The sequence below is a fragment of the Elgaria multicarinata genome, chromosome 22 (genome assembly GCF_023053635.1).
Source record: "Elgaria multicarinata webbii isolate HBS135686 ecotype San Diego chromosome 22, rElgMul1.1.pri, whole genome shotgun sequence".
NCBI classification, from domain to species: Eukaryota; Metazoa; Chordata; class Lepidosauria; order Squamata; family Anguidae; genus Elgaria; species Elgaria multicarinata.
In genome coordinates, this window is record NC_086192.1 from 7,200,564 (window position 1) to 7,216,580 (window position 16,017).

Below are 16,017 nucleotides of genomic sequence, written 5' to 3' on the forward strand. Positions count from 1 at the left end.
AGTACAGACTGGGGAAAACAAAGCTGGTGATTTCGCTGTAAAATAAAATTAAGCCCCATCTTGACATGTATTTCTGGCCTGGTTCTGCATATACGTTCTTGCCACCTGCATATACGTTCTTGCCACACCCAAAGCCGTTTTCGAAAGGAAATACTCCCGCGTCTGGGGTATCGCATGGGCCCACGTTCCTCGTGATCCGGTCCCTTTCACGTCCCCGTTCTCCATCATCGTGGCCTTATTGCGGTTCGCTTCCGATCATTGTTTCGTGGGCGAGATGCTGTCCAAAGTTGGTCGCTTGATATTGCAGTCTTGTTTGTCTGTCCGTCTTTACTAGAGACAATCATTTCTAGAGGAGATTCCCCATACCTTTCTCCACCCCCTTTCCTTTTCTAGTTCTCCCCTCCCAACGCTTAAGAGTCTTCAGAAGTAGATGTGCAAAAGAGCCCGCAACCTGAAACCGTCTAGCTTTCTCCAAGCATCTCTAGAGTGTAGTTGTATATTTCTGTCCTATTGCAAAGAGATGTTAGACTGTTTCCACACACCCCTTCCCACGCCCACCCCCCCAGGGTCATCCTTGAAATCCAGTGATGGCTTTCGCGAAATCTCTGGTCGCTTTTGCAGTTAGCCTACAAAAGGGAAGGAATCGTTCTACTCTTCCCCCCTTCAGACCATGGGGTGGGAAGCAGCCAGAAGCGCAGAAGGTTCGTAGGGCTTGGATCGTGACCACGTTGGCATCTATGCTTGTGTGCCTTGGGGTTCAGTAGGAAGGGAAGCATGGCAAAAATGTAAATACCCCCCCTTTTTTTTCTTTTTGGCTGCAAAATAAGGGAAAACCCGGCCGTCTCTTTCTGAAGAACAGCAAAAGTTCTTGTGTCTGCAAAATCCAAAGTATGCCTAAAAAATTGTACAAAATCGCCGTAGAATCATCTTGTTAAAAAAAGAAAGAAAACCAAAACCAAATGAACTTAGAGGTTGGTGTAGCTGTTGTATTTCATGTTACCTGAAATTCCCCATTGAACGGAGGGTGGGAGGGAGGGAGGGAAGGTAGGAAGGAAGGAGGTGCCTTGGATTGTATGGGAGCCTTCTGTCGGTTGTGTTCATGCAGAACTCCGCTCTTGACCTGAAAAAGCAAAACGTCGGTCTGTTTGTTTCTTTCTATTCCTCTTCTCCTCCCCCCGCCCCCCCCATGCATGAGTCTAACTGTGAAAATGCTCACAATTCATGGAGCGCGAAAACAACAAAGGTTTCCTCCCTAACCGCAGTTGCTCAAAATAGACCTTTTTATTTTTTTGAAAACATTAAAAAGGAATTGACACATTTAAGGATGGCGTCCCGTTTCGTTCTTTGGGGTGGGGAAGTGAGCCGTGTGTACATAATGCCAAGGGGGGAGGGGTTGGGCTTTTGCTATTTATCTCATCCAACCCCCAGGGTAACCTGGGGGTTGGGGGGGGGGACAGAGGTGGATGTTTGAAATGGAATTGAATCATCTCAGGGGTGTTAACCTAAGAAGAGCCCTGATACTGGATCAGACCAAGGGTCCATCTAGTCCAGCACTCAGTTCAAACAGTGGCCAACCAGCTGTGGACCAGGGACCCACAAGTAGGACATGGTGCAACAGCACCCTCCCACCCATGTTCCCCAGCAACTGGTATGTTTAAGCTTAATGCCTCTGATACTGGAGGCAGCACAAGACTAGTAGCCATTGAGAGCCTTCTCCAGGAATTTATCCAAACCCCTTTTAAAGATGTCCAAATTGGTGGCCATCACTAGTGAATGCCATAGTTTAACTCTGTGCTGTGTGAAGAGGTCCTCCCTGTAATCTGTCCTGAATCTCCCACCAAGCTCAGAGGATGGTAACAAGGGAGAGGGCCTTTTTAGCGGTGGCCCCTCAACTCTGAAACGATCTCCACGACGAGGCTCGCCTGGCGCCAACGTTATCTTCGGCGCCAGGTCAAAACTTTTCTACGAGGCATTTAACAGCGTACGTTGAGTTTTTTAACTGACTCCTGGATAGTTGGTATGTAGTCTGCTTTTATGGTTTTAAATTTTGTATATTGGTTTTTAAACTTTGTTAACTGCCCAGAGAGCTTTGGCTATGGGGCAGGATGATGATATTATTATTATTATTATTATTATTATTATTTATTATTATTATTATTATTATTATTATTGGTAGTTAATCATTTTGAGGTACACATGGCTTAGCATGTCATGAGAACCATGACTGTAACACTAATCCAAGTGTAGTTGTATTGACGGTACTGACTTCCCAAATTTTGAAATTGGCTAGAACTGGAGCGAAGGGTAGGCACAGTTGGGCAGTGACTGAGGGCCTGTATGCCAGTAGGGGTCCACTAATTGGCCCCCTAGAGTTCCTCTTCGTCATTGCAGCCTGCCTCTCGCTCTGGCCCAGACAACAGTGGTGAAGGAGGGGCAGCAGACGCCACGGCCTACTTGCTCGCTGGCTCTCTGCCTGCCAAGCAAGCAAGTGGTAGCAGTGTTGAGAAGGAGGAGTGATAGCAGCTGGTGACAATGGCGGTGGGACGCATAATCGTTATGGAAATAGCCAAAAGAGCAGAAGCAAACGACTTAAAACAAATGCAGCATCTGTTCTGTTTTCCCCCTATTCCTCTACACAGCCACACCGAACCACACTTCTAAGGGGAAAAGGGATGCTACAGACTTCCATCTGGTAAAGTATCACTTGGGTCTAGTTCATGCCGCAGTGGCAGAGAAGGTGACCCAAGGGTTCTGCTTCACCCTTAAGCTAGGAAATTACTTTATTATTTAATATGTTAGATGTCTTTCTTAAAGAAAGACTCAGAATGACTGGGTCCGCACATGTTAACCCACACTCAGTGGTTGAGGGTTAACATGTTGTGGTTCATTGAACCATGGACCAGCATGGCTGAACCCAGAACATTTTCCACAGACTGCCTTGGTAACTACGTAGCGTGGCTTAATTTTCTCAGTCAAGCAGCCTTGAGAAGCCCTGGTTAGCTGTTGGGTTATTTATGGTGGTTAACAAGCCACCCTGCGGAAAAAGTCCTGGGCTCAAACAACATGCGAACCCAAGGTTCAACAAACAACCCACACTCATCGGTTGAGGCCCTATTCACTCGATCATGGGGTGGGGGGTATCATAGAATCATAGACTAGTAGAGTTGGAAGGGGCCTCTAAGGCCATCAAGTCCAGCCCCCTGCTCAATGCAGGAATCCACCCTAAAGCATCCCTGACAGATTTTTATTTCATGTTGGTAAACTGCAGAGGGGGGGAAATGGTGTATCCCTTTAAAATAAAGACATGTATGAATCTCTGAGGTCACAATCAGGCTTACACAACAATGCTCTGAATTCCAGCTGAATTGCCAGTTGCTCCTTTTCATTTCAAAATGCTCTTGGGTCAGTTGGGGGGGTAGAGTGGACTACAGAGATCATTGCTATTCAAGGAGCTGGGCAACACCAGGTAGGTTAATAGAATAATAGAGTTGGAAGGGGCCTCTAAGGCCATCGAGTCCAACCCCTTGCTCAATGCAGGAATCCACCCTAAAGCATCCCTGACAGATGGTTGTCCAGCTGCCTCTTGAAGGCCTCTAGTGTGGGAGAGCCCACAATCTCCCTAGGTAACTGATTCCATTGTCGTACTGCTCTAACAGTCAGGAAGTTTTTCCTGATGTCCAACCGGAATCTGGCTTCCTTTAACTTGAGCCTGTTATTCCATGTCCTGCACTCTGGGAGGATCGAGAAGAGATCCTGGCCCTCCTCTGTGTGACAACCTTTTAAGTATTTGAAGAGTGCTATCATGTCTCCCCTCAATCTTCTCTTCTCCAGGCTAAACATGCCCAGTTCCTTCAGTCTCTCTTCATAGGGCTTTGTTTCCAGACCCCTGATCATCCCGGTTGCCCTCCTCTGAACACGCTCCAGTTTGTCTGCGTCCTTCTTGAAGTGTGGTGCCCAGAACTGGACGCAGTACTCAAGATGAGGCCTAGCCAGTGCTGAATAGAGGGGAATCAGTACTTTGTGAGACTAGGGTAGGGGAATAATGCTGCAAGGAGTGGTAAGAAAACACAAAACTTCAAATAAATTGCAACCACTCAGGCCCAAGATCCACAGCACAGAGAAGTTGTCACCAGGAACTGGAAGGACCCACCTGTATGATGGCTGATGTGTTGGTTCTTTGTCTCCTGACCCAAGGCAAGTTCTCTTGGTGTTCAGTCTGCGTTGCCTCTACCACATCAGACTCACACAGTTCAACACATGTCCAAGTAAAACTACTCCCTGCCTGTAGAAAGCCCACCCCTTCTGTCTCTTGAGTGAGGCTATTGGTACATCTAGGTCAGTTTCATCTAGAGGGCTAGCAACCTGGTGAGTCCTTTTCCTTTTGTGTTACACCTTTTCTAATGCAAGCCTGAGAGAACAGGGACTGTCTCATGATTAATCTTTGTAGAAGCTTCTCTGGGACCCCTTTTTTTTTTTGGCTGATGCAGTCAGTAAATAAAAGGAGGAAGAATTGTTCTTCTTCATCTTCTTCTTCTTCTTCTTCAAAAAAAAAGGCAACTGAAAAAAAGGTAAACTAAGCATGTACCCAACAGCAAAATCTGGACTACAGCCTCGAGATACATCAGAAGAATCAAAACCACGCTGTTTATGATATATAAGCAAAAACAATGGGCTGACTGTGTATTGGAGGTTATGAAAGGACTCCCGAAAAAGTGGGGGGAAGGGTTTAGAATGCCAACGTTATATAAGACACGGTACTGAAAGGAGCCGGATAACTCTCACATTTAAATATCCAATTTGGGCTTGAATCCAGCCTGAGTCCTGCAGTCATGCTGAGAGTGGAGGACATGGGTTAGGGAGAACCAGGTTCAAATCCTACCCAGCCATGAAGCTCGGCGGGTGACCTTGAGTCAGTCACTATCTCTCAACATATCCTACCTTGCAGGGTTGTTGTAAAAGCAGTAGGGGGGGACAGGGGAGGCAAGAGAATCGCGTACACGATCCTGAGCTTCTAAGACAGCCTTCCTCAACCTGGGGCGCTCCAGATGTGTTGGACTGCAACTCCCAGAATGCCCCAGCCAGCTGGCTGGGGCATTCTGGGAGTTGCAGTCCAACACATCTGGAGCGCCCCAGGTTGAGGAAGGCTGTTCTAAGAGAACAGGCCAGGAAAAAGAATGTATTAATTGTGCTTTTTATTTTATTGCATTTTTGGTTCATTTGTTAATTTTATTGCATTTTTAATTTGTTAATTTGTTAATTTGTTATTTTATTGAATTTTTGGTTCATTTGTTTTGGGGGTAAAAGAAATTCTCCAGCCATCTCCATTTAACAGGGGCATATCTCTATTTCTGCTCCGTATTCGTAACACATCACACTCCTTACAGCATCTCTATTTTGGGGGTTTAGAGAATGCCCTATTAAAAACGGTGTGAATTGCTGGAGTTGTCACACTTCAAAACTACTAACAGAATTTATAGCGCTTTCGAGTGTTTGGAGTCTTTCATGTGCACTATTTAACTCAGGGGTGGGTAAATGGGAAACTACAACTCCCATTATCCCCTGACCATTGACCACACTGACTGGGAACAACGGGAGCTGGAGTCCAATGACAGGAAAGCTACCCTTCCCCTGCCCGTGATCGATCTGGAATCCTTACAATGACACTGTAAGGCAGCTTTCCCCAGTCAGATGTATTGGACTGCAACTCCCATCATGCACAGACATGTGTAGGCACACTAAGGCCTATGTACTGCAGCCTCACCAGCATGCGCTGGTTGTGATGTGCCAATAGTGATAGGGCAATGATGCTTCCCTAGTCCAGGGTGTTGAACACCATTCAGTTTGAGGGCATGATCCATTTCGGAGAAGTCCTTGGAGGCTGCATTCCAGTGGTGGGTGGGGCCTAAGCCAAAAAGGGGCGGGAGCAAAGTACAGTTCACCATAGTGTGAATAACTGTGCATGGTGGGCCTTGTGGGCCTTTCTCAGTCTGTTTAAGTGTGATTGATGAGCAACTACAAGGCCCATTTCTACCTTCTGATGTTTTTTTTTAAATTTTAGACTGGGCTTGGACTAGTCAACCCTTCAAAGAGAGGACGCCCTCAAAATAGAGGACGGTCCTCTGGCAGCCCGTCAAAGAGAGGACTGTTCTCTGTAAAAGAGGACACCAGGCTATCCTGAGAGATGTACTGTATTTCCATTGAAATCATTATTACTCCTAAAGTTGCATCTATACGTCTGCTAATTTTAGACAAACGGGTATCCCTTCTTTGGTCCTCTTTGGGAGTGGTGGCCGATTCCCAAGTGGCCACCTTATCCACTGGGGAAGGTAATGCTGGACTAGTTGCACCTTGCTGTGAGCCCCGCAGCCTTTGTGCAGATCTGGAATTCCCTCGGTGCAGCCTTTGCTGCGCATCTACGCGGCTTCGCGTCGTGCTTTAATAGAAGGCAAGCGACTGGCAAACCTTTTGCTTCCTCTAGTAAATAACACATTAATGCAAGGTGCGTGTTTCTGTGATGGGAGGCGGCAGGCGCCCTTCTGTGACTCTGCATCTTTTTCTCTCTCCAAGCTGACTGAGATGTTCCTTCTGCTGGGTCCTTGTTTTCTTTTCTTTTTTCTTTTCGCAGAACGAACCCGTATGCTGTGCTAAGCAACAGCAGGCAACCAGCTTCTGTCTTACATCCAGGATTATTTATACAGCATCTTTAAATCTGGCAGATCGTCAAACGAAGTGGCGCTCCGTTTGCATGGCAAACGGGGCGGTGCGCCTTGTAGGATTTAATCCCTCTCCCTCCCTCCCTCCCTCCTCTCCCCCCTCCACGCTCCCCCTCTCTTTGGTGCCTAGTCGGAATCCAACACGAATTCCTATTTCAAAATCACTGTAATTATCTCTAATTGCCATGATTATTTCGGATTTTTAGCATGCGCAGAGAGCCAAAAATGGGGAGGGTTCTTTATTCCATCGGCAGCAGGACACTTGCAGCTAAATTGCTTAGACTGGGGGGAGGGGTGTATAAGAGAGAGAGATTCAGATGTCTCATTTTATGCAGCTGAGAAGGAAATAGGAAATCTTGCTTTCTTTTCTTGCTAACGGAGCAAATGGGAGTATTTTGCTATCCCTAGAGCGCAGGTGGCCATTTCCAGCTTTTCAAAGGCCCCAATCTGGATTCCCCTAAAGGTCCTGCCCCCTGGCCGTCTTTGCTTTGCACTCTCTCATACTCAGGGACGGTGTCTGCACCTGGGAGGTGGAGTCTGCCAACATCTGAAGATGACAGCTTCCCAGCCCCTGGGGTAGAGTGCTGGAGTAAGACCCAGGTTCGAATCTCTACTCAGCCGCAAAACACATTGGGGAGCTTCACAGGAGGCTAGTGGCTCCTATGTCAGTGGGGCGGTGAATCCACTCTGAGTTTCAGTCAGAACTCTAAAGGAGTTCTGACTGGGCAGTGCAGGCTGGTGGCTCTGATTTTGGTGGGGCTGTAAACCCATTCTGGGTTTCCGTCAGAACCAGCCAGAACTCCAAAGGAGCTATCTGAGGGATGATCCTTTTGGGGTTTGTTGGTTTGTTGGTTTGTTTGAAGTGTCGTTTCCCTATTTTTGACACGAGTCTCCCCCAAAACATCCTGAATCTTCCTCATTAGTCATCCAGGCTGCTTTTATTTTATTTTATTTATTTATTTAGAGTATTTTTATCCTGCACCTCAGCCAAAAGGCTCTCAGAATGGTTTGCAATGTATCAGTAAAGAAGACAGTCCCTACCCTCAGGCTTACATTCTAAAAAAAAGACATGACACACAAGGAAAAGTGGATCGGGAGGGCAGAGGGAGAAAATAAAAATAAATTAAGGAGACTGTTTAGGCTAGTGGGAACGCCCTGCTCCGTCCTCTCATCTCCCAGTGGAGGAGCAAACCAACAGCTCCTTCTTCTTCCCCACAGGGTGAAGATGTTAGCCCTGTGTGTGTGGGGTGTGTGTGTGTCCAACTGAAGCAGGTTCTGATGGTCCCTGCCTGCTCCGGTCTCCCTCACATCTTCTTCCCGACAGGGTGAATGATCCTTTTGGGGGTTGTTGGTTTGAAGTGTCGTTTCCCTATTTTTGACATGAGTCTCCCCCAAAACATCCTGAATCTTCCTCATTAGTCATCCAGGCTGCTTTTGAAATCAACATTTTCAGGTGGTCATGATCACCTATGCCATGGCAACTATGAATGTTATTTTTATTTTATTTTTGCTTGCTGATTATTTCCCCCTTTTTGTCCACGAACAGAGGACTGAAACCTTGTTGCGGCAGACAAAATGGAAGCATCGAGAAACCGAGGCACAGGGGCGAGCCTGGAGACAGAAAACAGATAGAAAGCTATTTGTAGGTGTGCCAGGGAGATACTTTCCCGTTCCTAGTTAAAGAACCATCCATTTGACTCCCTGATGGGACAATTTTTCTTGCCCTCTGTGGCTCCCTGGATTCCTCCAATGTATTATTTCAGGTCATGGGTTCCAATGCCGCTCTGCGATAGAGCTTGGGTTCCAGGGCATGGGGAAGGTGTGAGGCATTTGTTGTTCACTCAGTATTCCCTACGCAGGGCTGTTTGCAGATTCTTTAGACATAAGAACGTAGGAGGAGCCCTGCTGGATCAGGCCAAGAGTCCATCTAGTCCAGCTGTTCACAAAATGGCCGACCAGCTGCCCACGGAAAACCCACAAGCAGGGACATGGACAGGAGGGTGCTGTATTATTAATATAAATAAATAATAATAATAATAATACAGCACCCTCCTGTCCATGTCCCCCAGAAATAGGTGTACATAGGCATACTCATCAAGCTGTCCACCACAACCCCAAGATCTCTTTCTTGGTCACTCACTGATAGCTCACATCCCATGAGCTTATACTTGATGATGTCATGAGAGTCCGGTTTCGCTTCAGTGTGCAGCCAGCATTTTCACTGTTGTTTTTTTTAAAGAGCAAAGAAAGGGCAGCATTTAGTTGTGAAAGTGAAAGACAGCACGATTTCCTCTTGTGTATTTGTGCTATTCTGCTCCACCATAGCACCACCTGGAGGTGATGTAGTGGGAAAGCAGGAAAGGAAACTCTCCTTGCGTAGCACTCGGATATCAATTCTGCAACGAAACGGAAAGTATTATTAATATTTATACTTTTATTTATTTTTATTATTAATATTTATTTATTAATAATAAAGTAGACAGAGCCAAACCATAGCCTTGTGTAGAAAAGCTCTCAGATGGAGGGGTCCCCAGCCGAATCTGGAGAAGCCGGGTATCAAACCCAGGACCTTCTGTGTACAGTCTCCCCTACACAGCTCTTCCTCTGAATGCTGCTGTACGCGTCAGCAGCAATCCCACGGTTTCTGCAAAACGTCTAATAATCCCATCCTCAGTTTACGTGGAGTTGTTTTGGCCAGATGGGGCATGTGTGAGGCTAATTCTATCTCAGTGTGGGCCTGTTCAGATGACACGCTAAGCCATGGTTAGGCCGCTAACCCTTTTGCAGCAAATGGTTAGTGAATGTGTTTAAACCGTGGTTATGTAAGCATCATGGTGGGGAATTCACACGACACGCTAAGCCATAATGTTTAGCTCCAAATGCTTAACCACCGTGGCTTAGCGTGTTGTCTGAACAGGGTCTGTGAATTGTCTGCCCCCTCGCCCACCCCAGCCACCCCACTGCAAAATAAATCGCTCGTGCGCCCCTTGCATCACTCTCTCTGCTGTGATAATGAACCGTTCTGAGATTCCCCCGCTCCAAAGGAGACTCTTTGGAGACCGCTCCAAAGAATGCCTGTGAGGCATTCTTAAAGTGAATGACAATTTCATAGAGAGATGTTGTAACCTTTCCTCATAGCGGAGGTGCTCCCATCCCCTTGGACCTCTTTTTCGTTAGAGGGAATTATTCATCCAACTCGCAAGCACATGGAGAATCAAACCTATGATGCTGGTTAGCTTTATTTCAAGTATCTCCGCCTGCCAAACGCACTTAACAGCCTAGACGTTTGTAATATCAGCTTCCATTTTGAGGAGAGTGAAAACCCGAACATTTCAGATTAACCTCCCCATTTAATCCACTCTGCATTTGCTTGGCTTTAAATTTCTCTCTACTGCATTCAGTATTTTCTCATGCCACCCCTTAAACTGTCCTTTTCTTCTTCTTGTTTCTTGTGTCGTCGTCCCCCCACCCCCCCAATCTCCAATTTAGACACTAGACACTGGGGCTAATGCAAGCAAAATGCTGTGTGTATCAAACGAATCCGCAACCATTTATTTGCCTAAGAGCTGCAATTTTGCCTTCACAATACATTATTACTGATCATTCTTTTCTTTTGCATAATGTGAACACTGCGCTACCTCTGGATGTTATGCTACAGCTGCGTGGGCTTTAAATACAGCGGCCACGATCCCTCCAAAGTAAAGTGCTCTCCCCCCCCACATACCTTTGATTATTAATTTTTTAAATTATTCTTTTGATTTGTTACGCACCTTTCTCCATTTTTTTTTTAAAAAGATGGGGAAAAAAGACTCAGGGCAACTTACAACAGAATCAAAACATACCGAATGTAAAATAGCTTAAGGGGGCAGTCTTATGGCCCATACACACTATTTGGGGCGGGGAGGGGCATAAGATGCATTGGATTCCCGGATCTGAGGCCAGTAACAGTGCTCCCACTTTGGATCTGGGAATCCATGTTCCTCAACCCTCTCCTTCCCCCTCGCTGCCAGTGCAGAGAAAACTTCGCTGGCTGCCTCTCCAAGGTTGGAAGAGTAACCTTGGAGAGGGAGTATAGGGGGCGTTCTGGTGGGCGGGGACTGGAGAGACCGGGATACAAGCTATCCTGAAATCTTCCAGACTCCTTCCCTCCCTTTCCGACGTGTCACTAGATTGTAATTAGGGCTGTGCACCACTTTGGATTTGTATCCAGATCCTGGCATGAAGCGATCTGGTTTGGCCCACCTCGATCCGAATCTGATTAGGCCCACCTCGGTCCGCAGATCACCATTGCCCTGGATTGGGCCGAAGCAATCCGGACCAGATTGGACAAGGCCCGAAGTGCTTTGGGCTGCTTCGGCCCAATCCAGGGCGATGGCGATCGGCTGTACTGCCTGCCTGTGGGACTTACCTGACCTCTCCAGCAGTCCCGTGTCCTCGATAAGAACTGGCATTTTTTAGGAAGATGCCCGCAGCTCTGTCGTTTTCTAGATCTAATGTGTAAGCATGTGGGACCCTGATCCAGGCTGGGACCACTGCAGATGTGTAGAAAGGGGTTAAGTCCTTCCATGAAGCTGCTTCCCCTCGAAATTCCCCCAGCCCCCCAATGCAGGGGGTGAGTGGGTGGGTTAAAGGAAAAAACCTTCCATTGGCCTCAATGCATTTTTACTTTCTCTCTTTAGACCCCACTCATGTACAGTGGGGTGGAGGGTGAATTTAGGGAGGAGAGCTGTTTGGTGGTCCCAATCCAGATCAAGGCCCAGCACTCTCCCCTACCCATGCATGGTGGACCCAATCCAGATCAGGGCCCTGCACGTTTACACTAAAGTTGAAAATAAAGTTAGGATCAGCTACACCCCTGCACAATTAAAACGATCCATCCTTAGTAATCATGGCATGAGTTTTACAAAGGGCTGATTCACATCCAATGTGCAACTCTTTGTTTCTTATCACTTAATTATTTTAGCACTTAGTGATCACCAGTGTAATGTGTGAACAGGGTCCGTTGAAAAGTATGGTTTGAGGTGGCATGAAAGTTTGGGATTTGTTCCATTTTTTCTTTTTATCCCATCCTTACTCCAAAGGTAATGTATGGTGATTTCTTTGTGCCCATTTAATTCTCAAGGATTGATGAAGGATGCATCTAACAGTGTTTCAGCTGTAGACTACAGAGGTCAAGTTTGGCTTTTAAGACTTTAAAATTCCTGTTAGTCCCTATAATATAGATTTATATGGTTTAGAGCACAAACCTATGCATGTTTATTTGTTTTATTTAGTACATTTCTGTACCTCCCAATAGTCTAAGCAATCTGGGCAGTTCACAATTAAATCCTTAAAATACAACATGATAAAACACAACGTAAAAGTTTAGAATGACAGTATAAAATTAAAACAAACCCTAGCAGCAGTGCAAATATTTAAAAATACAGTCACAAATTTAAAACTATTTCAGGACATGGGAAAATGTTTAGCATCCCCCATCCACGCTGGCTTGGCGGTGCTAGGAGTTGACCAATTGGCACTGCCGCCAGGGGGCGCTCTATAAACAAAGACGAGAGCGAGCTCTTTCGCCATAGAGATGAGAAAGGCTAGAGTGGCTCCCACAGGGTTCTTCCTCGGAAGTTCCGGCTGCGTCGCCCGCGCGGCCCCGTTGCCTTAGCAACCGGCCCGCCGAGGTGGGGAAAATGGCGGCCGAGGCCTCGATGGGGAGTGGAGAAGCCGCGGCGCTCGAGTCTGGGCCTTCCTTGCAGGGCTACCTGGCCCGGCTCGGCGCTCTTCGGCTCGGGCCCGACGCCAGCCAGGTCCCGGGGGGCGAGAGCGGGCGCCGCACCGAGCTCCACCTGCTCTTCGACCAGCTCATGTCCGAGACCTGCGGCCCGGGGGGAGCCGTGGCGGCGCCAAGGCCTGAGGTAAGAGAGCCAGGGGCGGGAGCAGGAGGAGTGGGCGGTGGAGTCACAGTTGGGGAGACTCCCGAGGAGCCCGGAATGAGGCAAGAGGAGGAGTCGTATGGCAGCCTTCCCCAACCTGTCGCCCTCCGGAGGTGCTGGACTACAACTCCCAGCATCCCCCTAACCCCGAGGGTTGTTGGGATTTGTAGTCCAGCACATCTGGAGGATGGCAGGGTGAGTATATCGGTTAAAGCAGCCTTCCCTAATCTGGAGCCTTCCAGGTGTGTTGGACTACAACTTCCAGCATCCGCTGGTCCTGAGGGTTGCTGGGAGTTGTAGTCCAACATATCTGGAGGACGCTAGGCTGAGGAAGGCTGCTGTGTGATATATCAGTTAGAACAGCCTTCCCTAACTTGTTGCTCTCCAGTTGTGTTAGACTACAACCCCCAGCATCCCTAGCCCTGGGGTTTCCTGGGAGTTGTAGTCCAACACATCTGGAGGGCACCACGTTATGGAAAGCTGCTGCATGGTATATGGGCTAGAACAGCCTTCCTTAACCTTGTGCCCCCCTGATGTGTTGGACTACAATTCCTAGTATCTCTCTGGCCCTGAGGGTGGCTGGGAGTTGTAGTCCAACATATCTGGAGGACGACATGGTGAGAAAGATTACTATGTGGTGTATCAGTTGAAGCAGCCTTCTCTAATCTGGTGCTCTCCAGATGTGTTGGACAACAACTCCCAGCATCCCCTAGCGTTGCTGGGGAGACCTGGGTCCCAATCTCCATTTGGCCGTGAAGCTGGCTGGGTAGACTTGGGATGGCCACAACGGTCTCTCAACCTAACCTGCCTCTCAAGGGTTTTGTGAGAATAAAATGGGGTGCGTGGTGTGTATTGGCCATGTACCTTGAGCTTCTTGAAGGAAAGCCAAGGAAAGGTGTAATGGTTGGAGTGTTGGACTGGGACTCAGGTGATCCATGTTCTAGTCCCCACTCGCCCATGAAGCTCACTGGGTGACTTTCGGCCAGTCACAAACTCCCAGCCTAATCTACCTCACAGGGTTGTTGTGAGGAGAGGAAGAGGACTCTATAAACCACCAGGGTTCTTTGCAAAAAGAAAAAAAGTGGGATATAAATGTAACAAGAAATAACAACGAAATTAATAAAAAATGTGGGATTTTATTGTACATTGCTTTGATGCCCATGGTGCACAGAAAACTATTTGATAAATACTTTTAATAAATAGAGTAAGAGCTGGAGAAAACTGGGGCCAGAATTGCCAGGGGGAAGAATTGAGGCTAGGGAAGCATGAGAGAAGGAAACATCTGGACTGAATTGCGTCCATAAGGATAGGCCAGCCTTCTTCAACCTGTTGACCTCCATATTTTTTGGACTTCAACTCCCATGAACCCCAGTCATCATGACCAATGGTTGAGAATGCTAGGGGTTGTAATATGGAACATCGAATTGGGGAAGGCTGGGATAGGCTAATGAGAGGGGGGTGGGAACTGGGATTGGGCTGAGCAGAATCTCCCCCTTCTCTTTTCTCCCATCTGTCTACTTCTAGACTCTAAGCTCTAGTAGCATCACACCAGAGCATGGTGGGGAAACTAAAATTTGTAGGTAGCTTCCTTGACTTAGATTCTGCCGTCAGGTAAACCCATATCTGGAGAGCGGACGGGTGCTCTGCTGGGGGCAGGCTCTAACCTGAAGCCAGCCCTGAAAATAATAGCAACTGTAATAATATGAATACAGAATTATGGGTGAGAAGTATGAGGGCATAAAAGAGTGCAAGAGACAGTAGTAATTGGAGGATGGCAGATTCTGACAGGGTAAAGTTGTAGGGGTCATTAAGTGAGCTGAAATGCTGTGGAGCAATGGTCTTGGGCAAGTGATACTTGGTCTATAAGATCACATAATGAGGGTTAAGTATTCTGCACCACTTAGGGTGCAATCCTATGGCAGTTTAGACAGGAAAAAAATCCTACAACTCCCAGAATTCCCCAGCCAGCCATGTCTAAACATGGCACCTCACCCTTAATCTCCCTTCTATATTTACTGCTACGGTCCGAAGAAGTAGCTAACAAGTATCTTCTTCTTTTCTTCTCTCTTGCTTTACTTTCAGGATGTTTGTGAACTACTTGTCCAAGCTTGTAAACTAGTTCAACTTAACCAAGAGCATCTTGTCAACAAATTTTGCCAGCTGATTCATCAACTGCTTAACAGATTCCAGGTAAGAATGCTAGGTCATTTTGCTCCTTTCTGATCTAGCATGTGGACTGAAGCTAGATAATGGTCAACCTATGCATGTGTGTGTTTGGCATACGTATGCTATAAAATGTGTGCGTACTTTGTTTTCCCCACATGTTTTTGCTCAACTGTTTGTGACTACAGGCCCGAATGGTTGCTGTGAGAGTATTCCTTGCAGTATTCTAAACACTGTGAAGTGGGAAAGGGTCAGAGCTCTGAGGTAGAGCACAAGTTTTGCATACAGAAGCATGTAGCATTTAGTTAAAAGGTTTGGGGGTCAGGTGATGCAAAAGGCTGACTGGGAGACACTACCATTCCGAGCAGACAATTACCCAGTTTGCACATAACGACAACCCATGGAGTGACGGAACGTCGCGACCGCTCTCCACTTCTGCTTTCTTTCTGACGTATGGAACAACTCAGAATTCCTGGTTTGGACGTCACAGCAAGCAACCCAGGAATGGGGTATTCCTCGGTTGTTGTGTAAGCTGGAAAGAAACGGAAGCGGCAAGTGGTCAGCCTGACAATCTATGACGTTGGTGTTACGTGTGAACCAGCCCAATCTTGGGCTAGACAAGACAAGTAGTTTGATATGGTGAAAGGTAGTTTCCTCTGTTCCTAAGCCGAGAAACTAGCAAACTCAAAGGTGTTTCCAGTACACTGGTTGATTTATTTACTTAAAGTATTTATACCCTGCTCTTCAGTCGCAAAGATCCTCAGAGTGGCTTCCAGACCAATAAAAGCAAGACTGACCTGCAGCTCAGGCTTGCAGTTTTAAAAGAGAAAGCAAAAAGTTATAAGAAGAGAAAAGGAAAACCAATAATAATAATAATAATAATTGTTATTTATTACCCGCCTCTCCCTCTGGATCGAGGCGGGGAACAACACTAAAGAAAATATGATGCATAGAATTAGTTTAAAAGAACATATAAAACCAATACAATATCAAAATAACAATCACAACATCTTAAAATTTTAGGTTTAAAATTCAGAGAGAGCATTAAGTTGACAAACTTCCTCCGGCAGGCCATTCCACAGTCTGGGGGCAGCAGAAGAAAAGGTCCTCTGGGTAACAGTTGACAGCCTAGTTGGGGCTGAATGGAGCAAACCCTTCCCAGAGGACCTGACTGTGCGGGGCGGATTGTACGGGAGAGGGCAATCCCGCAGGTAACC

At 47.0% G+C, this 16,017-nt stretch overlaps 1 protein-coding gene across 1 annotated transcript in view; it reads left to right on the forward strand.

The window, feature by feature from the left end:
• The first annotated feature begins 12,364 nt into the window (after positions 1-12,364).
• Positions 12,365-16,017, forward strand: part of HEATR6 (HEAT repeat containing 6) — a 41,505-nt gene continuing 37,852 nt past the window's right edge. The window contains exons 1-2 of the mRNA XM_063146704.1: positions 12,365-12,619; positions 14,720-14,827. Of these exons, the coding sequence (XP_063002774.1) occupies positions 12,395-12,619; positions 14,720-14,827 (333 nt within the window). The 5' untranslated portion in view covers positions 12,365-12,394. The remainder of the gene's footprint in view (positions 12,620-14,719; positions 14,828-16,017) is intronic.